Genomic DNA, 27041 nt, shown 5'->3' with positions numbered 1-27041 from the left:
AAATTTTAAATCATTTCCGCATAATTTTACTGGGGGTGTTTGATCTCTGCCAAAATTAACACAGACTGTTTTTTGAACACTAATGGCCATCATGTTATTTTGACACCAGTCTTCTAAACATTTCATTGTGGAACAAACTTTCTTTAGTAGATCAGATTTTATATTGGATTCGATGAGAACATTTGTATCATCTGCAAATATTATAGTTTTTGCTTCTGGGATACTCTCAGGTAGGTCATCAATATATAATAGGAATAATAGAGGCCCAAGAATGGAACCTTGCGGAACACCCATTTCAATTGCCCTTTCATCTGACTTGAATTCAGCTCTGTAATTTGTGGAATTGTCAAGATGGGGGATTACAACCACTTGGGACCTTCCTTTGAGATAAGAATGGAACCATTTATTTGCATTTCCTGTAATTCCATATTTAATTAGTTTTTGCAATAATAGATTATGATTTACTACATCAAATGCTTTAGAAAGGTCTAAGAAGACACCCAAGGATAATTTACCAGTGTCCATTGCACTTAAAACATTGGTAATAAGTTCATGAAGAGCTGTGGACGTAGATTTGTTTTTTCTGAAACCATGTTGTTGTTGAGTGAGAACTGAATTTTTATCCAAGAAATTTACAACATTTGCATCACTTTTTCAAAAACTTTTGATAAGCCTGATAGCAAGCTTATAGGCCTGAAATTTGTTATATCCTTTAAATTTCCTTTTTTTTGCAATGGAATTACCTTGCTTACCTTCAATCTTTTGGGAAAGCTACCCTCACTTAAGGAAAGATTAATGAGATAGACGAGGATTTTGCATGTATAAGGAATGGAGAATTTAATTATTCTGTCTGGTACACCATCAATTCCTGCAGAGTTCTTAATTTCAATGGATTGACCAATTTGAATTATTTCTTTCTCTGTGACAGGAAATATTTCATAGAAAACTATCACCGATTGAGGTGCACTAACGGATGGTTATCTCAGACTGTCAGACTTCACCAGCCCTCATATTTCAATGACTAAAGCCTCAATCACTTACCATCATTTTATCCGTCATTTCCGAGTGATCACTACAGCGATCACTTGCAAATGATCGTCGCCGGCAATTTTTTTCACGACCACTCCAATGATGAGGATTCCCATCACCTTTTTCATCACTCGTCTGGTCGCTTTTTCCGTCACTAAAACCTCATATCAGCCCATCAGAACGCATTCCCGTACGGAGGGATTGCAGCGCAACGTATGACAATCGTTATGCAGGTCCTATGACAACGAGCTGTGATATCGGAAGTGATGTGAAAGGTGATGGCGGGAGGGAGGGAGCGTGTGATTCGGATACTTAATGATCGCTCGAGCGATCACTTTTCGCGATGAAAGAAAATGATCGTTTGATTCAGACTTAGATAAGAGATAGAGGAATCTAGAACTAAGAACTAAAACATATAGCAAATGAAACAAATGTTTTACAGAGGAATATTTACAGTCCTATTCTCCTATTAACACCTTGGACAAAGTTTACTTGCACAAAGGGATATGAAAAATGAGATGCATGACTAATGATGCAATAAAGTGCACATTTACCAATGAAGCACAGATGATCCAGCAATGGATCGTGCTGCCTCTCAAGGTACACCTTTAATTTCAATGTTAATATTTTTGGGAACATTTCCTCAACAACAGATATCCTATGAGATGATTAAATTGTGAGGTAGGACTACCTCGATGGCTCTAAATTCACTCCATGCACGCATTCATAACTGCAACACCTAGAATAGGATGCTCCTATGACTACAACATTTCCAAGTGATTACCACATTGTCTTTATCCAACAAAGCAATTGTAAGTGCATCAAATCAGCAGTGGGGAGCAATTCCTATGAGTCTGGGGCTGACACACCCACAGTGAGTGAGTGGAGACCACATCAGTCATCCATTGCATTTCCAAATAGCACACGTTGTTGTTACCTCATGGAATGCTGCATCGACATTTAAGGGAGGGTCCTTGGCACTGGTCTCGATGTACGGGATGCCCAGTTTGAGTGCCAGCTCCCTTCCCAGCTCCTCTGGCACCTTCCGCAAGTGCACCAAGTCCACTTTGTTCGCCACCAGCAGCATAGGATACAAATCTCTGCAAATGAATAAATAGACATTTCCATTTCAAACTGGACCAAATCTGCTGTAAAAGTTTTCCATTTACATAAAATAAAAATGAACGTACTCATTTTTTAATCAACACAAAATATAAACTAGGCCTTTATTACCCAATTATCAACTGTACATGGGATTACTTATCATTGGCAAGGTTTTTTTTTTCTAAAATGGTCATTTTTAGAATTGACTTCAAAGATAAAAGGCCCAGTGGGGACAGTTTGGGCACAATTAAGTTTGAAGTACTTGTATGTGCAGAGTTGCATTGTACTAGTATGTGCAGAGTTGCATTAATTCAGATTGAATGTGCTTAGAACGTTCATAGAACGTGCAAGGGTCGTTCCTTGCTACACTAACTTTGAATATGTACAAGATGAACATTCAAAACATATTCACCGAACTAAGTTGGGGAACTACGGCAAAGATAGTCGATTTAGCACATTTTTTGACTGATGTCCGGGGGTTGTATGATCCAAGGTGCAGGTGGATTGCGGAAAACACCTCCCAATTCTCATGGAGTTCAAAGATTATCTCATTTCTCCTTCCAAATGTGTACTTAACATGAGAGTGATGTTTGCATGAATACTAATGCCTTTATGACTTATTTTGCGGAAATTCTGAATGCGAAGTCTTTAAAAAATTCAGACCACAATACTGCCAAAAAAATGTCTTGCCCTATGTTTCTTTGATATCTTCCCTTGTGAACCATTCTCCATTCTTCTGAGCCAGAATAATGAAGACATTGGAACAGTCTAGATGTTATGCAAACTTAAACAAGTCATTCCAAAGAGGTATCTCATTCACATATGATATGCCTTAATTCATTGCCATATCAATTGCGGTTTCGAACTATGGGGTCACTTGTCTGTAATCCACAAATAGTTCATTTATGATGCAAAAGATGGCAGTCAGGTTAATTTCATTTTCAAACCCAAGGAACCACTGCCACCCTCTTTCCTCTGCCTTTGGTATTATGACTCTGAATAGCTTGTAATATATAGAGATGTTGAAGCCATGTAAAAGAAAATTTAAGCCTGTTTGTAAAAAGGTCTCTTCAATAGATTGCCCACAGGGATTTCAAAAAATTTGTCTCTTCAAGAGATTGCCCCCAGGGGCTAAGGATATAAGTGGGTTTAAAGTTAAATCAGTTACGCGTTCCTGCAGGGTTATTCCACAAATCATATGGCCAGGCCATAAGTCGAAATTGACCATAACTACAGCCTTGAGACATATGTATGGCTTCAAGCGATTCTACTCTGAGCGAAAGGCCATAAGTTGGGCGGTAGCTATGGCCTAAAGGCTGTAATACTATGACCTGCATAGGAGGCCATCATAACACGGGCCATACAAAATAACATTGCTCACCTAAGGAGTTATAAAAGAAATTTACGAAGTGTCATCGATTATATAATGATTATTCAAGAAATACAGTAAAACCTCTATGTAGTGAACCTCTTTACATCATAAACCTCCACACTTCATACCACCCCTACGGTCCCATCAGATTAACATGTAAATTTATAGGCAAACCTCTTTGTAGTGAACCTCTTTATCTCATAAAATCTCCACTTATCATACCAAGGAGACACCCCTGAGACTGCCTGACTACCTCCACAAATTGTACCGAGACAACAAAAGACCATTAATGCAGCCGCGATTATGCACATGGAATAAATGTTTCACACTTATTTTTTTTTCTTTTATACCTTTATTAAAATGCTGTAATTTTCACGCTAACCATTAGTTATGGCCAGTTTGTTCCATATGAGAGCATACCTAGCAGTAAATAAGAAAAAAGATATCCAACTATCCTAATCATTTTAAGTGACTGTTGAATTAACCCGGTAACGCCTGGATTAAAAAGTTTCTGCGATTTTGTGGTAATCATATGTTTTAATACGAATGAAATTCTGAGTCATTCAGTGCAAATTTTATTCTTTTATCTCTAATAGTTACCGAGATATAGCCTGGTACCATATGGTACCGCTAGGCGTTTAAGGGGTCAAAAAATCGAAATTTGAAAAACTTTTCGGAAATCACATTTTTAAGCCCAAAACATTAAATATTTATTATTTTCTGGAAAATACATTCATTTTCATCCAAAATTACGCTCAAATATCGATAATATTCAATTAATTATTAAATATTATTGTATATAAAATAGAATTTATGCATAATTGACGTAGAAATCAAGAATAACATGATTTAAGTGTTTCACTCAGTCGTTGCCGCACATGGAAATGAACAAAGCAGTCACTGCATTGCATTTCAAACATTCTGTTCTTATTCTACTGGTTCAGTTTTCAGTAGCACACCGTCCCCACTTGTGCTTGGATTTTATTTGTTGGTTGTGCCCGTCGAACCTATCAGGGGCATTGGAAAGAAGATAGGCCGCTGTCAGTTGAATGCAATCTTTGAAAGATGAATCAATCGCAAATCTATTTCTTTAGCCCCATTCCAGTCGCACTTCTGCTAAATTGAGCACGTCCTTGATATTTTAGGGGATCCTTGTATCCAGCTGTGATTATACTACTGGCCATCGGAACTCAAGCCGAGTTATATTTTTTCACGATGTCCGCATCAGCATCCATGCGTTAGGAGTCATTGCATCCAGAATCCAAGTAAAAATGGGCCACAAACATTTTGTCGACCCCCACACTATCTTTCCCAATTCCTTTTTCGTAGGCTTTCACATTCCTGAGTTTTATGAAGTAGCTATCTGAGCTATTGATGCACCACACTTTCTAGCCAAACCTAATTAGCCTCCCCTGCATGAATTGCTAACAGCCATGTCTTCCAAAAGAGAACATTATCGACTCATTGAAACTCAAGGACTGCTTTTCTCTGAAATATCCGCCGAATCTTTCTTTTGCCATGCCCATAAAAGGGCGCATTTTCCATATCTTATATGATTTATCCATAGCGGTGTAATCACCGCAATGAATAAATCTAAGAAGTTGTAGAAATCTGTTACGTCTCATTGTGTAATAAACAAGATTATTTCTGGCGTTTAGTGCTGCCTCACAATAGTGCCTTTTACTGGGAGTCGTTTTATGCCAACTTATTAAAAGAATTGCAACAAATATTTTCAATACCTCATGTGTTATATTTGGGTCATAACAGTTGCAGAATTGTACACACCTATTCGCCTCTAACACTTAGTGTGTAAGGACATTTTCGTCAAAGAACAGTTCAAATATTCTAGTTGGGGATGCTTCATGAAACAGTGAGTTGGTAATCAGGATTACGAGAAATCCTTTCGTGCTTTACGATCTCTTCATCGTCAAAAACGCGTCCTTCCTTCCTATTTTTATACCTTTTGGGTGCTTAACGGCTCTGTCCAGTTTCACTACACTTTTGAAAATTCTCAGACATTTCTTGAGATAAACTCAGCTGACCCTCCACCTTTTCGAACAGCAACTTCAAATTCGAGCAAAATTGGCGTCCACTCGTTATTCCATTTTCCTCAGTCAGAAGGAAGGTATTCATCCTCTCTTTGCAGCAGCACATGCTACATTATAAGCAGTATGTGTAAGTTATTTCGGTTTTACTAGCACATGAAAGTGTGAAAAGTATCATAGTGTGATTGCGATACGTTAGACAAAAATTAGGATTACGCTGCTCTTGTTGAAGTGATGCCTGTCGCGTGATCGTCTCTCGCCGCCAGCCGTCATTGAATTATCCCCTTAGCAAGCCCCCTTGTTCCCCATCATACCCCCTTCCTAATTGAGTACACGGATACTCTTCCTATTCATGTTTTTCTAAATAGGATTCAGGTATGCAATTATACCTCCCACTCCTTGAGCCCTCGTGAGGGTACGAGATTCTAAAAAAATGCAGACAATTTAGGGCCTTATGTACTTGGATGATGTCCTTATAACGAAAAAATTAATTTATGTACACATTTAATATGCGTTATAACATTTAAATAACGCAAAATTCATAATATCAATGATGAAAAATAAATAATTGTAAAATAAATAACTGTTAGAAAACAACAGAAATATTCGTATTTACGTTTTCCGCCAAAACATGGTAGTGCAAGCGCCTAGCAGAACCATATGGTACCACCAAAATGTTTTGCATCATAACATCCCAAATATTAGGCTCACATACAAAAACCATGCTTAATATGAAATTTACATGTTTTAACAATCATAATTACATAAAAACATCTTCGTATTATGAGTACATAAGACGCAAGTAAAGAAAATCGAAATGCTTGCATTAAAAATTCCGTTTTTTTCACATAGCTGAAAATTCTCAATTTTCAAACAGCTCTAAATACGTTAATTTCAGCTTTAAAAAAGCAAACTTTCCAGGAAAAAGTAAATAAAAACATTCTTATTATGTTTAAGCTCTCAAAAATCCAAATAAATTACAAAAAGTGACAAAAAAGTTACGTTTAGCATTGCACTACCGGCTGGTACCATATGGTACTGCTAGGCGTTAACGGGTTAAGAGAGATCACATCGTTTTCTCTTGAATCATGGTAAAAATCACATGATAGCGCTTGCTTTGTGTTATCATTAAATAATAAATATATGTTAACTAATGCATGCAAATTTATTTAAACACATAAATATAATGGTTTAAAAGACAGTAGTGCCTTTCATTTCCAAAAGATATGAAAAAATGGAGCATATTACTAATACCTCTCTATAGTGAACCTCCATACATCAAATTACCCAAATTTTGGTCCCCTCCATTACAATGTAAAGAGGTTTTACTGTATATGATTATTCAAGGGAGCACATACGGATTCAACAGACATTGGCTAGATTTAAAAAAGAAAGACGCCAACTTCATCTGGAAAGGAGGAGGATACGGGATATGTGTAATCTGTTCGCATACGATGATAATATTTTCATTAAATATTTCTGCACGTCAAAAGAAGTTGTAACTTACTTTTTAAGTAGATATAGTGGATGAACTAAAAGTTGGCTTGTAGTTAAAAAGATAGAAATACTTTTTAAATGGATGCTATGCTGAAGAGAACAGAGGAACGGGATTTAATTTGCTTTCTGTGCTGTACAGTAAAACCTCTTTACATTGTAATGGAGGGGACCAGAATTTGGGCAATTTGATGTGTGGAGGTTCACTATAGACAGGTTTCAATGATAGGCACCATTTTTTCATATCCTTCGGAAATGAAAGGCTCTACAGTAGACACTCGTTATTACGAAGTTCACGGGGCCGACAAACAGGAGATTCGTAATAACGAAGTTTGTATGAATGTTTCTTATAGGAATCGTCGAAAAAAATTAGAATATAAACGCGTATAAATTACGCGAAAATATATATAAATAGAAAAATACGTTTCAGTTTCTCGACAGAAGAATGACGCAATCTAGGGTTGATATCTTCCCGAATACAGTCAGTCCGATATACGAGCTAGATGCGTCTCAAGACCTTGTTCCTAAGTTGATAAACCTACAGTCCGGCCGCCGAGAGTTGTCCGATGATAGGCCTGCAGTTCGTAATTTCGTAAAAACGAATATTTCGTAATAACGTTTCTTTTACTATAGCTCGTATAGGCCTTTTCGTCGGGAGCAACTATTTGCTTCGCAATAACAAAGAATTCCGTAATAACGTTGTTCGTATTAACGAGTCTACTGTACTGCCTTTTAAACAATTATATTTATGTGTTTAAACAAATATGCATGCATTAGTGGACATATATTTATAATTTGATAATCACAGAAAGCGAGTGCTATTGCATGATTTTTACCATGATTCGAGAGTAAACGATATGATCTCTTTTAAAACAACAATCACTTAAAATGATTATGATATGTAGTTGGATACCTTTTTTCTTATTTACTGTTAGGTATGCTCTCATATGGAACAAAATGGCCATAACTAATGATTAAAGTGAAAATTACAGCATATTAAAGGTGTATAAGAAAAAAAATAAGCGTGAAACTTTTATTGCTGAAAATGCCATTCCATATACATAATCGTGGCTGCATTAATGGTCTCTAGTTGCCTCGGTACGATTTGCAGAGGTGGTTAAGCTGTCTCAGGGGTGTCTCCTTGGTATGATAAGTGGAGATTTTATGAGATGAAAAGGTTCACTACTGTAGCGCCGGTTCGCTGGAGAAGGATATTCAAAATAACGTTCGCTCACTTCGAGGTTCAAAACACAACTCTTTATTCTCTCTCTTTTACAACGGGCCCAAAAGCCCTTCTCCCATTGAGGGCTTCACGCCCCCACCTCCTGGGTTTCCCCCAAGAGTCCATGTCCTGAGCAGCAGACAGCGCTCTGCTACACTGCCCCCTCCTTTCAAAGGCGTCGCGCCCTCGCGACGGTCGGCATAGCTGGAACCTTCGCTGTCCTCGGATCTCGGAAAGTTGGCGCCTTTATCTCCTTACCTCTGAAACGAAAAGAAAAGAGGCCACCCCCCCGGAATTACTCCTTCCTCAGAGCCCGGCTTGAAACCTTTGTGGTTCTCTTGTAACCCGTCTGGGATATCGCATGGTCGGCTCAACCGCTTCAGCTGGTGGCTCCTCTCTCGCTGCCGGAGTCGCTTGGCCCTCATGTGTTGGTGGAATGGAGAAAAACTTCCATCCACCCCCTCCGCGGACGACAGGTTTTTCCCTCGCTGTCTTGGTCTCTCTTGGCCCAGCTTTTGTTTCTTCCACTCCGTCCGTATTCTGACATTCCTTTTCCGTGTCTCCTCCCGGTCTTTCCTCCCACCTTTTGAGTCGGTTGAAGTGTACCACTAAGCGGCGGCGAGGATTATCCACCTTCTTCACCCGGTACGTGACCTCGGACAATTTCCGTATGATTTGGAAGGGGCCCGTCCAGGGGCGATGGAATTTACGACGTTTCCCTCTTGCCGTAGCGGGATCGTGGAGCCATACCCTTTCCCCTTCTTCAAAGGGTGCACCGTGACACCGGCGGTCGTATTGTTCTTTTTGCCGGAGGTGGGCTGACCCAAGCCTCTGCCGTGTGAGAGCATGGGCTTTCTCGAGGCTCTCTCGCAACCGTCTCACAAATTCGCCTTCTTTCGGCTGCGCCACCCCCCTCCGCACATCAGGGATCCCCCACTCAAACTCAATGGGGAGGCGCACTTCTCTCCCAAACATAAGAAAATAAGGTGTAAATCCTGTGCTGCCGTGTTTGGCCGACCGATAGGCTAGCATGACGGAATCCAAATGCTCATCCCATTCGGATTCCATATCCGTCCACTGGCTCAACATAGCTAATAATGTTCTATTGAACCGCTCGACTTGGCCGTCCGACTGCGGGTGGTAGGGTGACGTTCTTGTTTTTACCGCCCCAATCACTTTACACATCTCTTGGAAGAGGCGGGATTCGAATTGGCGTCCTTGATCAGTGTGGATTTCCCGTGGCACTCCCCACCTGCACACGAAGCCCTTAACATGATGCGCCACTGTTTCCGCCTCTTGGTTATGCATGGCATACGCTTCGGTCCACTTGGTGAACTCGTCAGCGACCACCAATATATATTTATTTCCTGTCTTTGTTTGAGGAAGTGGTCCTAAAATGTCCATGGAAATTCTTTCCATCGGTCCTCCCGTCGGGCAATGACCCAGTGGTGCTCGTTGCGGGTGAGGCGGGGATTTCCGACGCGAACAATCTTCACACGTGCGGCACCAAATTTCCACGTCTTTTGTGTATCCGGGCCAATAGTAGCGCTCTCTCACTTTACCTAGAGTTTTCTCATACCCTAAATGGCCTCCGACGGGCGAATCGTGCAAAGCCCGAAGAATTTCGTCCCTAGCTTCAGCAGGCACAATTATCTGGAGACGGAAGGCGTCTCTTCCTTCTTCTTCCCACCTTCGAAAGAGAGCCCCATCCTTAAACACTAGCCTATCCCATTGTGTCCACAAAGCCTTCGCCTTCGGGCAGTCACCCCTCCTCTCTCCCTCGGACGGCCGAATTCCTGCTTCGAGTGCTTCCATTACCCTTCTCAGCACGGGGTCTTTGCTTTGCCTGTCCCTCACGCTTTCACTGGGGGCCTCTAAGACGGTGTCGATTTCCGCTGAAATCAGCTCCCCCTCTCCCCGAGCGCACTGTTTACAAACAGACCGGGATAAACCGTCGGCATTTCCATGTTTGTTTCCCGGCCGATGCACCACTAAAAAGTCATACTCCGACAATTGCTCAAGCCAGCGAGCAACTTGTCCTTCCGGTTCTCGAAACGATCTCAACCACTGTAGGGAATTATGATCGGTGCGCACCACAAACCGTTTGCCTAATAAATATTGGCGAAAATGGCGGGTAGAATTGACTACCACCAAAAGTTCACGCCTCGTCACACAATATTGTTTTTTGGCGCGAGAGAGCGTCCGACTATAATAGGCCACAACCCTTTCCTCGCCTTCCTGTCTCTGGCTGAGTACGGCCCCGATACCCATCCCGCTAGCGTCACGGTCGAGCGTAAATTCGCAGTCCATCCGCGGGAAGGCCAAAATCGGTGAACACGTTAGCTTTCGCTTAAGAGTCTGAAAGGCGTCTTCACATTCTGCACTCCATTTAATTAAGGCATGCTTTTCGGTCAACCTATGAAGGGGGCAGGCTATCTGTGAAAAGTCTCTAATGAACCGCCTGTAGTAAGACACAGTTCCTAGGAACGCCCTAAGCTCCTCAAGGGATGCTGGAGATCGCCATTGTGTGATCGCGGCAATTTTATCAGGATCCGTCGCAACACCATTTTTGGAGACTATATGGCCTAAAAATTTCACAGATGGTTTCATGATTTGGCACTTCTCAGGCTTAATTTTCAGTCCCGCCTTCCTTAGGCGTATCAACACATCTGTTAGCCTTTCTACGTGCTCCCTAAAATCCCTTCCAAAAATTATGACGTCATCCAAGTACACCAAACAAGACCTCCACTGTGCACCCGCGAGCACTAGGTCCATTAGTCTTTGGAATGTACTGGGTCCGTTGCACAATCCGAAGGGCAGCACTTTAAACTGATATAGATCGTCACCAGTGGTAAAGGCTGTCTTTTCTCGATCAACTTCCGCGACCTCGCACTGCCAGTATCCTGACGTCATATCTATTGTGGAGAAAGCTGTTGCGCCGGCGAGCGAATCGAGAATGTCATCCATGCGGGGGAGGGGATAAGCATCTTTGTGAGTCACGGAATTCAGACGCCTATAATCAACGCAAAATCGCGTCGATCCGTCTTTCTTTTTCACAAGAACGATCGGTGAACTCCAAGGAGATGATGATTCTTCGATTATATCGTCCCTCATCATTTCCTCTACGATTCGTCGCACTTCTCCGCGTCTGTGGATTGGCAATCGCCTGGGAGGTTGCCGAATCGGGGACACATCACTAGTCTCTATTGTGTGCTTAAGAATGTTTGTACGCCCTAAGTCGTAGGGTCCTTGAGAGCACACATCTGAAAACTCATTCAACACTGTTTTGAGTTCCTCTATTTCCGCTTCACTAATATCGGCACAGTTTAAGTCAAAGAGGGAAGATGCTGGGGGAAGATGCGCGTTCTCCAGACTAAAAACTGGCTTTTGACATGTTTCCACTTGTTCTCCACAACACTCGTGCAATACGCCCACTTTCGTGTCTTTGTATAGAGTCACTATCTCTCCCAAGGGATTCAGGAAAAGCATATTCACGGTATCCTTCACGTTATGCAAAATCCGCGCACCGAAAACGCCATAACGCTCTAAAAGTTTTGGGTTTGGCTCGATTATCCCCACTTTTTCATTGAACCCCGGGTCCGAGCTCACCCAACACTCCACTACCACTTCGTGGTGAGGAGGAAGAACAACGTTCTCCTTCAACGTCACTGCGCAGCCCCACTCGCACTTTCCCTCACTTGTAAGAAAAGGCACAGCTTTTCCGCGGAGAAGAATGCAATTCCGGGAAAAAGCCACGTCACACTGATGTGCTCGCAGAAAATCGGCACCCAGGAGGCATCCCTTCGATAGGTGCGGGGCAATGAGCACATCATGAGAGAACTCTTCCCCTCCGATCTGAAGTATCACTTCACCCTTCCCAAGCACCCGTAATGGCTCCCCATTCGCCGTTATTAGTGTCACATTGTCTGTTATGATTTTCCCCGAATTTTCGGTGCGGCTCCATATTTCTTCCGATATCAATGACACTGCCGCTCCCGTGTCTATTAGTATCTCGACGGGGATCCCCGAAACGGATCCGTGCACCAGGGGCACTGACTCGGACAAAATTGTCCAAATTTCCTTTACTCCGCGTCCTCCGACGCCCTCGAGCGGTGAAGTAGTGTCTCGGGTTCCTTTTTCGTCTGCGGCCGAGAAGGTTACCACCTCCTCGGCCTTCCGTCGTTTCCCGAGAAGGAAAGCCGTGGGCATTCGGCTCTCAGATGGCCCTCTTCGTCGCACATCCAACAGCGCGGCCGATCTCTGCGCCTCACACTGGAATTAGGGCGCCGCCTCTCCGGAGCGGGAGCGGGGCCGTGGTCTTCACCACTCGACATAACCATCCCTCGTAACAATTGCAACACCTCTCTCATTGTCTCTGAGTTCTGTGTCAACGCGGCCTCCACTCTGTCCTCGCGACCGCACCCTCGACTCTCCACACCGATATCCTGTGACCTGACGAGCGTCGCCGGCGCCAACGCATTCACTCCCCTGGTGGATGACTCGGCGAAATGGATTGCCTCCATCTCGATTGCAACGCCGATTGCTTCTTCGAGGCTAGCAGGTCTCGCCTGCTTCACCCACACCCGAATGTTCCCGTCGAGCCCATCGAGGAAGCGGTCGCGCACTACGGCCTTTCTCGCATCCTCGGGCCAGGAAGGGTATGCGCGCCGAGCAAGGCGCCCGAGGTCCGTGGCAAAGGCGGCGATGTCTTCTCCGGGGTTGCGCGCCCTTTGGACGAATTGCGCCTTTTCCTTCTCGCTCGCTTCCCTTGGGTTGAAGCGCCGCCCCAACGCCTCCCGCGCCTTTGCATAGCTCCCTCGGTTTTCCTCCGGCAGATCACGAAACGCCGAGAGAGCGTTTCCTGTGAGGCAGAGTCTCAGATAGAGCGTCTTCTGCTCCTCAGGCCATTTATTTATTTCCACCACTGTCTCAAATTGGAAGACCCAGTCTTCCCACTCCTCCGCACCACTAAACTTCTCCGGCATCACCATACCCGCCATGGCTGCCGCCGCCGAACCGCACGCAAAATCTCAGGATCGAGAACACAATCCTACCGACTGCGCCAATGTAGCGCCGGTTCGCTGGAGAAGGATATTCAAAATAACGTTCGCTCACTTCGAGGTTCAAAACACAACTCTTTATTCTCTCTCTTTTACAACGGGCCCAAAAGCCCTTCTCCCGTTGAGGGCTTCACGCCCCCACCTCCTGGGTTTCCCCCAAGAGTCCATGTCCTGAGCAGCTGACAGCGCTCTGCTACAACTACAATGAGGTTTGCTTATAAATTTACATGTAAATCTGACGGGACCATAGGGGTGGTATGAAGTATGGAGGTTTATGATGTAAAGAGGTTCACTACATAGAGGTTTTACCGTATTTGCTAGCAGATTTCTTACTTATTTGTTTCAAAAAGCTGTAGGTAACTTGAAATATCCACTATGAATTGTTTTATATTTTAAGATTCTCCTTGCATTACGATTCACAAGGGAGGATATCAAAGAAACATAGAACAAGACATTTTTTTGGCAGTAAGGCAATCTTCAGTAAGTCGATGCATAAAGGACAAATTCCGTCCACAAATCAGGGAAAGAACGATAGTCTAATATTGTTGTTATAATTTTATACAGATACCTAAACATAAGCATCTGGTAATAAAATTAATGAAACTTAAAGTTTCAATTTCATCTTTAGATTTTGTCCATTGGCTGGATTTCTAAGGCTTTTGGGGGCAAATGATTGCAGCCATGAGACAATAGTTACACAATTGGAAGGGGAGGAGGGGGTTAGAACTACAATAGGATGTCAACTCTATCCATTACATGTACAATAGGGCGGATCGCAAAAATCGATTTTTTTCAAATCCATACGGCCCAATGAAAAAAAGTTGTGGGACCGATCAAAAATAAGGCCTGAAAAATTTGAGACCTGTACGTGAGCCCCTGACCCTCGCTCAAATGCAATTTTGGGGGGGAGGGTCAAAATTCGAAAAATATAATATTTTACGGTCATTCCCTATAGATTTTGCCGAGTTACTGCCCTTCTTGGGCAAAAATTTCGTGCATTTTGACGTATCTGCCACCGTTTAGCCACAAAATGCCTTCGGCGGCCTTCACCCTTATTCATCCATTTAGTCACAGCTGTCGGACAATACCGGAATAGAAGTGCATAACCTAAGTTCCCAAACCTTCATAGCCACTCGAGAGGCGTCTTCAAGACCGTAGTCTCCTTTCCTGCGCGCGCAGGTCTAAAATTATTTCACCACTTCTCTAAAAGTTGGTAACATCGATTTGTTTAACGCCGACGAGGCGCCAAAGAAGGGATAAGTCGTCTCACTACGCATCGTTCTTTACCGTCTACCATCTTCTGATTTATATTATGAAAGATAAACGACCTCCTAGCAGCATGCGCAGGATGAATTTTGCTGTGTTAGAGGCGTGGGAGGGGGAGAAGCGAGCGTGGAGGGGAAGGGATCGGCCTGCGGCTCTGGTATCGGCGACGCTGCGTGGGCATTGGAATATTTTCTTCGCGGACGCGGACTCAAATTAGGCATTTTGTGGCTAAACGGTGGCAGATAATTCAAAATGCACGAACTTTTTGCCCAAGAAGGGCAGTAACTCGGCAAAATCTATAGGGAATGACCATAAAATATTATATTTTTCGAATTTTGACCCTCCCCCCCAAAATTGCATTTGAGCGAGGGTCAGGGGTTCACGTACAGGTCTCAAATTTTTAAGGCCTTATTTTTGATCGGTCCCACAACTTTTTTTCATTGGGCCATATGGATTTGAAAAAAATCGATTTTTGCGATCTGCCCTAATGTACAATTCACGAATATTATCATACTGCACGGTACAAATCGTGCACAAATTTCTTCTGCTTCTTCTCGTCTGTGATTTGCGTTCTTCACTTTTTTGTAAGCTCTCCAGCATCTGCTGCCAGATCAGTGATTAAAGAAAATCCAAATTTATCCTTTCATAAGAGTCCACTTCGGTTAATGACCATAGAATTAATTTTTTATCCACATTGGAACAAACTTCCTCATCAATTAATGACTAGTGTTAAAAAAGTTAACCCAAATTATAGTACCAATTATAATTCTCATACTCGCCTAAAGAAAGGGCTTTAAGACTTTTGGCCGGGCCATACGATATGGCCCCTCCAGGGGCCGTATTTTGTACCTCCAAACCGATCGGTGCGGCACCCATTCGTCGGGTGCGATGTCACACCGACTCCCGGTAAGAAGTCGTGCGATTCTGTACGAACTCGATCGGTGCGGCACCGACGAGAGGACGGGAGATCGTCGGTAGCCGTACCGACAGCAAAAAGGTGTTGGTACGGCCACCGACTAGAGGGTTTCATGAACTCCCCAGTGCGCATTGTACGTTTTATTTTGTTTTTACCTCATCACCGAGTAAATGATGAGGTTTGCTGCAATGTTATCTTTTTCTGCCCCTTCGAATACGCCTCTATAATTCACTGTGTCATCATCTATATTGATTACCTTGACAGAAATATAAGATATTGGTTAATAAACATGAGGTTTGCTAACATATAATGACTTTCTTTCATTTATGTTACCACTTTCACTCGCTTGTAATAGGCTTTATTTCTCTCTATCATCATTTCTTTGCTCCTTTGACATAAAAAAGATATTTTTGATTAAATATGAGTTTTGCCGCAATGTTATCACTTTATATCACTCTGAATAGGCGACTGTTATTTCACTCAATCATCAATTTGGCGTTTCTCTCGGCATAGAAATAAGATCTTTTTATTTAAGTATGAAGTTTGCCACAACGGTATCAGTTTCTTTCATTTGTAACAGGCAACTATATTTCATTTTATCGTCATCCATTGATTCCCTTGACGATAAAAGAAGATATTTGTTAATAAGTATGAGGTTTGCCGCAATATTATCATTTTCTCTCACTTGGAATGCGCAACTTAAACATATGTATTTCACCCAATCACAATTTCTTTGCTTCCTCGTCATTACACTTCTTTTAATTACACCCAGCTCCATATTTTTATAACAATTTCCTAACTTGTTCCTCTAATATGACATTTACATTTGCTTTTGAATCCTACGTTCACGTTCCATGGTATGTTATTTTCGTCTGCTATGGTGCCAACGGCATAACCTTCCGTTAATAACATTTAGACGGAACTTACTTAATGACAACTATATTACCAAATCATGAATAAATAGCAATATACGGAACCAATATTTAAAAGAAACTACGATCTCAAGGATAGTTCCAATAATTCATTCCAGCAACAACAATCTCCATCACATACAAACTATATTGTGATGTTGTAATATTGTTTCCTTCGATTCTGTAGGTACAGCATTACTACCACACATTATATAAGCATTGTTAACAACTTATCCAATATCGATTATCTTAATCTAGCAATAAGTCGTAATTTCCGCAAAGAAAAAGATTGAGAATGACGACGACAAACTGTGCCAATGAGTCTTCACTTGTTTTTACCCTTCTTTCATTGGTGGAGACACGTTAGATGACTTCTAACTTCGGATATATTCGGATTTTCCCTGTTTGAGAAGGAGGGGAAAGCGTACCGACTGGTTTGATACCGACGACCATACTGAATCGCTGAATTTGCAGTCGTCGGTACGGAATGATGTGCAGTCGGTGGGCTGGGAAGGGAAACCGACCGGTGTGGTACCGACGAAATACAGAATACAGCCCCCGAGTGGAATCGGTATAGGCCATACGAAACTTACGGCCGGCCCTAATGGATAGAGAGGTTCAGCAGAATAGCTGGCTCACCTAAAAAGCCTTTTACTCTTGCAATGAATTCCTTGAATGTGATGAGTATGATAACATTGTGATGTCCTTTGGAGTTGTTTAATATTTTGCCTTATTGTGTAATTATTGTACATTTAATATATTTCTGATTGAGTATAACATATGTATTTTTCATTATCCATTACTTTCATATTTTCCACATGTATATTGATGCATTTCATGGCAAAGACTACTGAATATTCTATTTTTTATTCCGATAAAAATTATTAATCAACACTTAAATAGTGGGGCAAAAGCCACAAATAATAGATTTGATTTATTTGGTGAAGCAACTGCCCTATTGCAAGCACAGCTTGGAGCCATAGACGTTACATGTGAAAGAATAATAAATTCCATGCAAAATGAAAATAGGCCATGCTATGACCACAGCAGCCATCCAGAGTTTGACGGTTTGACGTATCTGAAGGCATGCATTTAGGCCCACAGTCACTTGAGGTCAGGGCACTGTGCCATTATGTTGACGCATCAGCGAGTGGACAAACAAACGGTCCCTTCCACAATGCTTAGAGCTGACTCCTCACATCTCACTATAGCAACACACAGTGGCGGATCTATTCTATGGAGGGGGGGGGGGGCTAGCGAAGTACCCAATTTACACTAGATAGCATGGTAACCCCCACTACTGCTGGAATTTTAACTCCCCCATTAGCCCTCCCCCCTGCCCCTATCCTGGATCCGCCACTGGCAACACACATAAGAATAGTGCCAGAATGAAAAATCTCCCTTACCTGTCTTTCACCCGTAAAATTTGTGTATGAAAGTTGATAATATTTTCATAGCTCTGCTTATCCGTGACAGAATAAACAAGAAGGAAGCCATCTCCTTTGCGCATATACTGCTCGCGCATAGCACTAAACTCTTCTTGCCCGGCAGTATCCAAAACTGTGGAAACAAAAAGACAATCAATCGATTTTTTATTCGTCTCATTACTTGAAACACTCACATCAATGAGCATCATAAATGAAATCAGTTTATCATATTCTGTGACATGATTTTTAGCATGTAATTCACATGAGTAGAAAAAATGCTGAGAATTCGGCAATAAAGAACCACTGAAAAAGCCTTGGTACCTGAAACTAATCTCAAAAACCAATTACCAAGCACTGATCACAACCCAGAGGTTGGCTAGGATACATGAGATTGGAGCTTAGCCCAGACTAATGCGAAGGTGTGTCAATTTAACACATATTCAGGGCTTATTGTAAGTTCCTTTTCCAAGGCTACCTTGAGAATTTTGATAGGGAATGTCCAAAGACTGCAGCTGGGCTTTGAACCCGCCACCTCTCCATTAGCAACCAAGCACTATCACCACCCACAAGGCCACCATGCACCTCAACTATCCTATGGGAAACTTATTACGCACACTTCATTGTTCCACTTAAATCTTAGAGCAACGGTAAAGCGTACTTTCAATCACGTTTAATCTTAATTGCTTCTCTCCACAAAGGATCTCCTGAATCTTTCACCTAGAATACCAAACATATTCACATATGTAACCCTTGATGTACTTTGATCAGAGGTAACACTCCACGGAGAATAGGGTGGTTTCCTTCTTTGTTATTGTCTAAATCAAAAGATAATTACTCCTGGAGTATATATTTCATGCTTTTAGATTTTTAAATGACGATATCTATTTTTTGTAATTGAATGAAAAGTGTAAATTTTCAAGCGTGCGAAAACGCGACAGCTAAGTATGATTGATGGGAAAAGCCCATGTGATGGTATTCTGGTTCCAGCTACCGCTGTGTGAGGCCACCTTGGTGCGAGGCTATGAGCACTGCTGCAATGCAGGCTGCTAGCAGATAGCAGAGTACCCGGTTATCAGGTAGCGCTTGGTTAAATTAAGGATTATTAATACCCTATCAAACGAATGAAACTTTCTGACCATAGGAGTTTTAATAGGTGATTATTAAGGGATTTTTCCCTGAGCTCTGTGCCTCATGCATGCATTAGTAATCTCAGGCGATGTAAAACTTCTATCTACTCGTATAGAAACTAGGTCCCTGTGACGTCACGTGGAGTGGCATCGCATGGGTGCCAATCTGGCCTTTTTCAAATGAGGTTAAAATTGACCTTTAACATTCATCTAAACTGGTATTTCTAAAACCAAATAATTTGTATATTATGAATACACTAATGGTGGGTAATGAATCGCAATCAATGCCTTTCGTTTTCTTTGATGAAGGAAACTACTCTATTCTGATCTATAGTTTTTGGTGTGGAAGCATGAACGCTCAGGAGGGAGGTCCAGAGAAGAGTGGAGGCATTCGAGGTGTGGGTGTGGAGAAGAATTGAGAAAGTGACGTGGAGGGAGAGGAATGAGGAAGTGCTGGACATGGTGGGTGAGGAGAGGCAGCTTATCGATGAGATGAGGAGGAGACAATGTATGGAAAGAGGGAGTACTTAGCAGGAAGAGGGTGTTGAAAACGGTGCTAGAGGTCCTTACTCTTAAATAGTAGCTCTGCAGATGAATATACATAGGCTTTTGGGAAATCAAGGGAGTGTTGTCTCTATCTCTCTTGTTGTTGCATCAAATCTCTTTCCCCCAATGACTCACTCCACCTTTTCTCTCACCCCTTTGGCTTCCAATTGCCTGCCTGAATTTCCCCTCATCCCACCTGGCACTTGCCCATTGGACAAGATTGTGAAGGAGGGAGCCACTCCTCCACCTGCTCAAGTGTCTCCCCTCCATGTTCACCCCATGAACACTTCTCTGGGATTCCCAGCCAACCCGCACAATGCAGAGAAGAATTGAGCCATATGAATATGTAATTGGAATACATATATTGATCAGTTTATTGCTCTATTGTTCCTAACTTTAGTGTCAGAGTTCTTCTTTTTGTCAGGGAAAATGTGAGACTGGTGGTTGGAAAGCATTATGCCAAACTAATGTGAGTCAAATGAATAGCTTCCTCATTAATACTCCTCCAACTCCATGTACCTCTATTGAAGATTGCTGTCCTAGACCGTAGAAATTCTTTGTGTCTTGTAGTAAGGCATAACCCTCCAAAGTTACCTCCCTGAATGATTTTATCACGAGAAACAATTGGAAAAGAATACACTTTGACTTTCCGGGACCATTCAATTCCAAGTTATATTCCGTATTGTAAGTACTGAATGCATTGCAGACCAGACCTTTGACTTCAATTGGGACAACCTCGGACTTGACTTGAGGGGGTTAAACAGTTTCAGTATCAAACATCCTTAACTCTGCTATTTCACCATGCTAGCAGTAGGCAAGCATTAAACCCTATCGAAATGATAGAAGAGAGATGAGGACATACTTCGATTTCATCAGGCAATACAGAGGCATTATTTAGGTTTCCATTAGCTAACCGAAACAGTGTCATTGGAAAGAACGAGACTGAAAAATTAGTTGAATCAAAATTTGTGAACCTAATTAGAAAAACTTCAACCACCTCTTAATATCAGTAAAGATTAATCAAAACAAACAGCTGTACAATGAGAATGGTAACAAAACAAGATTACTAACATTAGAACCACCTGAATTTAAAGCTGTTGAATTGTAATTTCACTACCACAACTATCACACTGATGTCATTGAGTGCTAGGTATCTGGGCCAATATTTTCATTACGGTATAAGAATGAGATATTCTCTGAGCACACAGGAGGTAGTCGTGCTAATTATGATTGGAAGTGATTTATTTATCATTGCAATTCTTTGTTTGATGACTGTGAAGACATTTTGTTGAGATAGTTTAATGTCAGCAGATTGTTACTTTGTCAATTTTGAAAGATGCGGATGATTCGAAATATTGGCCTTAGGTAAGTAAATAGCCTCGCGGACTCGGCACAATGTCATTTTCATCAAATAGTTGATTTAATGCAAACAACGAGAATTTCCTCACTACTAATCGGAAATTCCAGAGGCACATCGATTCTATTTCATAGCATTTCAGGCCAAAGTAAAATTAGAACAGAATTAGATTTAATTCAAAATGTGAAAGAACTACTTTAGCAAATACTTATTTCAGCAACATGATTGGTGAATTACGTTGGTCCAATACATACACCAAAACAGCAAAACTTAATACTAAAATCCTTACCCCTCGATGTCAGAAAATGCTGGTTTGCTAAATAATTATATAATATCAAACAAGAGATGAAATTTTACAACAGTTAATTAAATTTATGTTGTACGCACCGTCCAAAATACACCACTGTCCGTCTATTTCGGTGTGCTGTATGTAACTATCTTCGATCGTCGGGTCGTAATCAGTAACAAACAACTTCTGAAAGAATTGAATGGTTAATGCACTTTTCCCAACTCCTCCATCTCCGACGACAACTAATTTGAAAGTTAGCAGGTTCTCATTCGGTGGCTTGGACATTTTTGAGATTTCAATGAATGGCTTCCTCCTCAAAGCTAGCCTACAGCTCCACAATAACTCATCTGGTGAAAGAAAATACAAAAAATTCTTCAATAAACAATCAAGGCAACGAAACAGCAAGAATATTTATCACGAGTCATACGTTAATGGTATATACGGATAACATCAGTTTGTTAAAAATGCCGCAGCATATAAAGTTTAGGGAAGAATACTATCACACGCTCCTCAATTTTCAATACCTTTCTTTTCCAAGAAAACATATTTTAAGGCATTTGATTTCGATATCGCTTGACACTAAATCCAAGACGGTTAATATTCAAGCACGTACAATACAAATACAAATGTTGCGGCAGCGCACTAGACTCACCATAAAAATCTCAGGACAATCTACCTGGAAAAAAACCGTTCATCATAAGAACCAAAAGTCTCGCAGGAGAAATATATTCCATCGTAAGAATGGTGGACAATTCATAAACGATACAGTTGAGGTGCATCTAAAATATTTCTTAACATTAAGTCATAGCACCACATCCATAATTTAGCGTAGATTACTCTTACCTACTCCATTCGTTCAGTAAAAACCATCATAACACAATTTAAACGAGGTCAAAAGACGAAACTGAACACCTGTAATCTATCATTTCATAGCTTCTTCCTCTCACTTCCACTGCTCCCCGCTCTATCGCCTTCTGCTGCTTCTGCTTTGTGTTGACAACTTGAAATAAAGTGATGAACGATATGCGAAGAAACCTTTAGAGCGCTTAATTCAAAATGATATGCAATGAAATTTTTAAATAATCTCGTTCCCACGGTTAAGCAATACACTAAAAGCACATACACGACGAATCATAATTGAAAATTTGCGAGAAAAGTATATTAAGATAGTGATAAAACTGTTTAATGATCGATTTCTTCACATTAACGACGGTCATTTTTTTTAATCAACTCACGACTTCCAGATTAAAAACTGCTTAGAAATGCATTCTCTGTTACTAAAGAGCGTACTGCTGCAAAACAGTTAGATTGATTGTATTTCACTTCATTACCAAATGATTTTCACGAATCTACCACTCATTTTGGCAGTCACTCTTTCTCCGAATGCTCTATAGTCTGCACAGCTCACATATGCTTAATGACATAGGTATGGTCATCCTTTATGAAATTAATCACATCAATTAACAGCACATTATTAAGGTAGGCTTAGCCTACGTAACCACTTTGCTCAAATTTCAGCTACTGTTTGAACCTTAAACTGCAGCAACGTTTTTTAACGTATTATACACAGACTGTGGGAAAAACGTTTTCAAACGTTTAACCATTGCTCGACTACCAATGGCAGTTTCCCAAAATTTATATTACTACCCAGATAAAGCCCAAGTGCACTTTCCCACACTGTAGGGATCGCTAATTAATACGGCTTATCTCTCCCTGGCAATTCTTCACGGAAAGGCACTCTTGCCTCCCGGAATTTCCTATCGTACTACTCATTTCGCATTGCTCCTTCCTGCTGTCAATATGTCCACAACAAATGCCCAAATGTAGGCCCATCCGTTGGTAAGAAATAAAAAAGAGTTACCCTTGATTATAAGGGTTAACTCCCAGTGAAACACTGGGCCAGGCAAGATCAGGGAAAAATATTTCTTGGATCTCTCCCGCAAAAGCTGGTGACTAAAATCAAGTACTCCCGCAGCCCAAGGGTTAAATTTCATTTACTATAATATGTTCCGCTGCTTTGATAAATAATATTACCTTATACACCACATAACATTTTCAAAGAAGTTTGGTGAGCATGTAAAAATGAACTGATTAAGAAACCAAAATGAAAGAGGAGCGAAATTACTTGAATTCTACACTGAACATAGGATAGTTGTTGCCAACCCATTCCATGACTATTGGGGAGATGAGGGGATAGATCCCCCCCAAAGCCTCAGAGAAATAAAAAATATTGAAAACTATTGTCTAATTTTGACACACAAAAACTGCATCTGATTAAAGTTAAATATCATTATTTTATGTCATGGCAGTGAGCCTCGATACAATGATTGTGCTTCTGACCGGTTACTAAGCCCCCGTTGCCTGGAAGGGTTACCCTCCAAGCTCCTCCATTCTCCCTCCCCCGAAGCATATTCCTAGTTATATGCCACTGTTGCCAACACATTACTCAAAAATTCCATGCAAAGAACATACACAAGGAAGATGCCAGGAGACCATAGAACATTCCAAAGCGACTATATTCTAGCACAACAAGGATTCAGGAACCAAGAGAAAGAATGCAAAAGCTACCTCGGGGCAGATATCGACAGTGACCATGACTTAGTCACAATAGAATGCAATAAAAAATTATTAAAAAATTGAAGAAAGCTGTAAAAAATTTTGGCATGTTGAAAAATTGATGGATGCTCAGCACCAAGTGACGCTTAACACATTCAATGCGGATGATATTTTCACCGAAACCTCCAGTGACGGATGGGTGATTTTGCTTCATAACGGTGGTCTTGGAAGTAATACAACAGAATTTGCAATTTTTTTTGTTTCTATTTCAAGCAATTAGTAAAAAACACTAATGACATACATGTATGCCACCCGTCACCAGTAATTGACAATTCACGCAACCCGCATTACACACATGCAATTTTCCTTGTATGAAGGAGTGAACTTTTCATATTTCCGTTTATAATACTTCTTCTACCATTGATTCCTTAGGTTAATGGCGGAAATATCTTGGAATTAGTCTTTACGTGTATTTTTTTTGTTTCAACGGCCGTAGATTCAATTTTTTCAAGTCACAGAAGTAGAACACACAATGAACGGCAAGAAAAATATATATTTATGGGATAAACATTTTTTTTAATCTATGTTACCCCAGAGTTATTGCAAAATTGAAACATTTCAATAAAAATTCTCACAAGTGTTAATGATATATTTGAAAGCAAGGCCTTAGAGCCCTGGTTGACCTTCACATTCTGGGCAAATTGCAGTCACTGTCCTTCGGATGCCTTCACGGTTAGCGGAGAAATTAAGAGCCTGCATCATTCCTAAAAACCTATAAGGGCACATTTTCTCCCGAATATCGGTACTCACACTAAATCTGACCTCCAATCGTTAAAAATCGTGTTAACCCTAATTGCGCCCATGTGGAGAAGAAGGCCCAGCCAAGTTTCCAGTTCTCCCTGTCTAACAGCTTCCAATCCATTATGCCCTTAGTGAAGGCCCTTGGTGAAGGATTTTGGAGGAAAATGCTTACAGCTTTTTTCTCCGTCTATGAGAGGATTATTTCAAAGAAAATATCATTTGCAAGTTGAAATAATCTCTGGGAGTGCCGCTGGTAGGGACGGACTCCAACCTTGAGCCTTAAAAATTATCAAGCAAAATAGTACAATTTGTGTAATGGAGTGTAGCATATGTGATTAATACCTTAGTTTTTATGAAAATTAAGACTGTATCTGTACCTAACACTAGAATGTATTAATGACCTACAAAATGAAAACACCATAATGATCAGAGGACAAGTAATTGATGCGGAGCAATGACTGAGAAAATATGCCGTAAAATTAGGAAAAAAACCCAAATTATGTAAAAAAACGTAATTTGCAATAATTATTTTAAAATTATTAATAAAGTATAAAATACGACCTTTTGGACCGCATGGAAACATTTTTGAATAAAATAGTAAGTTTTGAGACGGGAATACACGTTATTAACAAAAACTAAGTCTGATAATAATTTTTGTGGTTGTACATAAGATATGAATAAATTAAAAAATAAGATAAAAATACTATTTCAAGGGAATAAATAATGGTTAAATGCCGTAATGCTTAAAATACCTCTGAGTCTATTCTTTTCTGCAATTTCGTTTACAAAGCTAAGGAAACAAATAAACAAGTAAAAAAATACAGACCAATACTGTAGATAATGTAATGCAGTGTTGCATACGCCATTAATATGTTATTTTTTTATGAAAAGGAAGAAAATCTGCAACTAACCCAACACGTATGAATAACTCAGAAAATGAAATAAAATAGAAATGAATAGAGGATTGGTAATTGACCTAGGGAAACGAATGAGAAAATATGCAGTAAAAGTAGGAAAAAGACCCAAAAAAAATCACCCAGGATAAACGTAATTTGCATTAATAAAAAAATGTTCCTAGCAAAAGAAATTCAAATATAACATCATTAACTGAAGCACCGCACTAAGATCATTTTTTTTATAATGTAGTGAGTATGAAACGGGGATAAATATCTTCAATAAAAAAGTTAGTCTAATCATAATTTTTGTGATAGCACATAAAATATGAATAAATTAAAAATAAAGGTAAAAAAACAAATTTAAAAGAATAATCCATATGTAAGACATGATTATGATATTTACGATAAGAATGATGAAAAAGAAACGAAGGAAATGAAAAGAAAAATCTCAACCTGCCAAATTGTTCCAAAAACAGCAGTAAAGTAAACAAAAAAACACTAAAAATGAAGGAACACGTAGAACTAGAAACAGACACTTCCGCAATGGTGTAAGGTCAATCCCGAACTGCGGGAGGGTGAAAAAGTAACGCTAGGCGCGCTCGGAGCACCCTAGTGACCAGCGGAAAAACGTACTCCCGAAGACATACATTTATGTCATCCGCCTGAGTGGAAAAGCCCTCATGACATATATATATGTCATCCGCACTGAATGTGTTAAAGAAGCAGAGAGAAAAAAAGAAAAGGATGATACCAACGAATATATGGAAGAGAGTTGGAAAACCATTAGATTTGGTCTGCAGGCAGCAGCTGAGGAAGTTCTTGGTAAAAGAAAAGTCATTATGAAAAAAACATAGATCATACAGAAGTAGTGGATCTCATTGAAGAAAGGAGAAAAATCAAGGCTGCGAAAACAGAGGAAGGACAGAATTGTTACAAGAGAATAAGGAACGAAATATGTGCGGAAGGCTAGAGAAACGTGGATGAAAAGTATTTGTGAAGACGTGCAAAACAATCTTAAGCATGGAAAAGTAGAGGCCGCCTATAGGATAGTGAGGAACCACTTTAAGGAAAGGGGGGTAAGACGTAATACCCTTAGGGACAAAAACGGAGAACTAATGATTGAAAACGAAGAAAAAGGGAAGAGATGGAAGGAATATCTGGAAGATTTGTACAAAGGAAGCAGCCTAAGACCGAATGCTATCGAAAACCAGAGGGAAGTGGATGCCGATGACATGGGAGCCCCAATTTTAAGATCAGAATTTGATGCGGCTGTAAGAGACCTTCAGATAATTAAAGCATCTGGAATTTATTATATTCCCACAGAGCTAATTAAAAATGCAGGAGAAAAGATGTTGAACCAGCAGTACAAAATCATTAGTGAAATGTATACAATGGTTGAGATACCAAAGGATTTCGAGAGGAATGTTATAATCCCAATTCCTAAGAGGAAAAAGGAGCAGAGAACTGCGAAGATTTAAGGACCATAAGCCTGACTACACATGGGTTGAAGATACTGACAAGGATCATCTATAGAAGAATAGAACGAAGATTAGAAGAGTATTTGGATGAGGACCAATTTGGATTCAGAAGATACAAAGGCACAAGGGAAGCAATATTGGCCCT

General features: G+C 40.7%; 1 protein-coding gene across 5 annotated transcripts in view; it reads right to left on the bottom strand.

Annotated features, from left to right (window-relative positions):
* The window catches only part of LOC124158459 (ras-related protein M-Ras-like), a 64023-nt gene extending 41892 nt beyond the window's left edge, over positions 1 to 22131 (bottom strand). For 2 of the 5 annotated variants that reach the window (XM_046533556.1, XM_046533553.1), the window contains exons 1-5: positions 22009 to 22131; positions 21818 to 21841; positions 21264 to 21512; positions 17826 to 17979; positions 1967 to 2129 (exon numbers count right to left, since the gene is read on the bottom strand). In XM_046533556.1, the coding sequence (XP_046389512.1) occupies positions 1967 to 2129; positions 17826 to 17979; positions 21264 to 21450 (504 nt within the window). In that variant the 5' untranslated portion in view covers positions 21451 to 21512; positions 21818 to 21841; positions 22009 to 22131. Of the gene's footprint in view, positions 1 to 1463; positions 1769 to 1966; positions 2130 to 17825; positions 17980 to 21263; positions 21513 to 21689; positions 21791 to 21817; positions 21842 to 22008 lie in introns of those variants that run through there. The other 3 variants (XM_046533557.1, XM_046533554.1, XM_046533555.1) reach the window with 3 other exon arrangements.
* Positions 22132 to 27041: the final 4910 nt, after the last annotated feature.

This window comes from Ischnura elegans, chromosome 5 (assembly GCF_921293095.1).
Source record: "Ischnura elegans chromosome 5, ioIscEleg1.1, whole genome shotgun sequence".
NCBI classification, from domain to species: Eukaryota; Metazoa; Arthropoda; class Insecta; order Odonata; family Coenagrionidae; genus Ischnura; species Ischnura elegans.
Note: the sequence above shows the minus strand (reverse complement) of the source record. Positions and strands in the feature narration are given on the sequence as shown.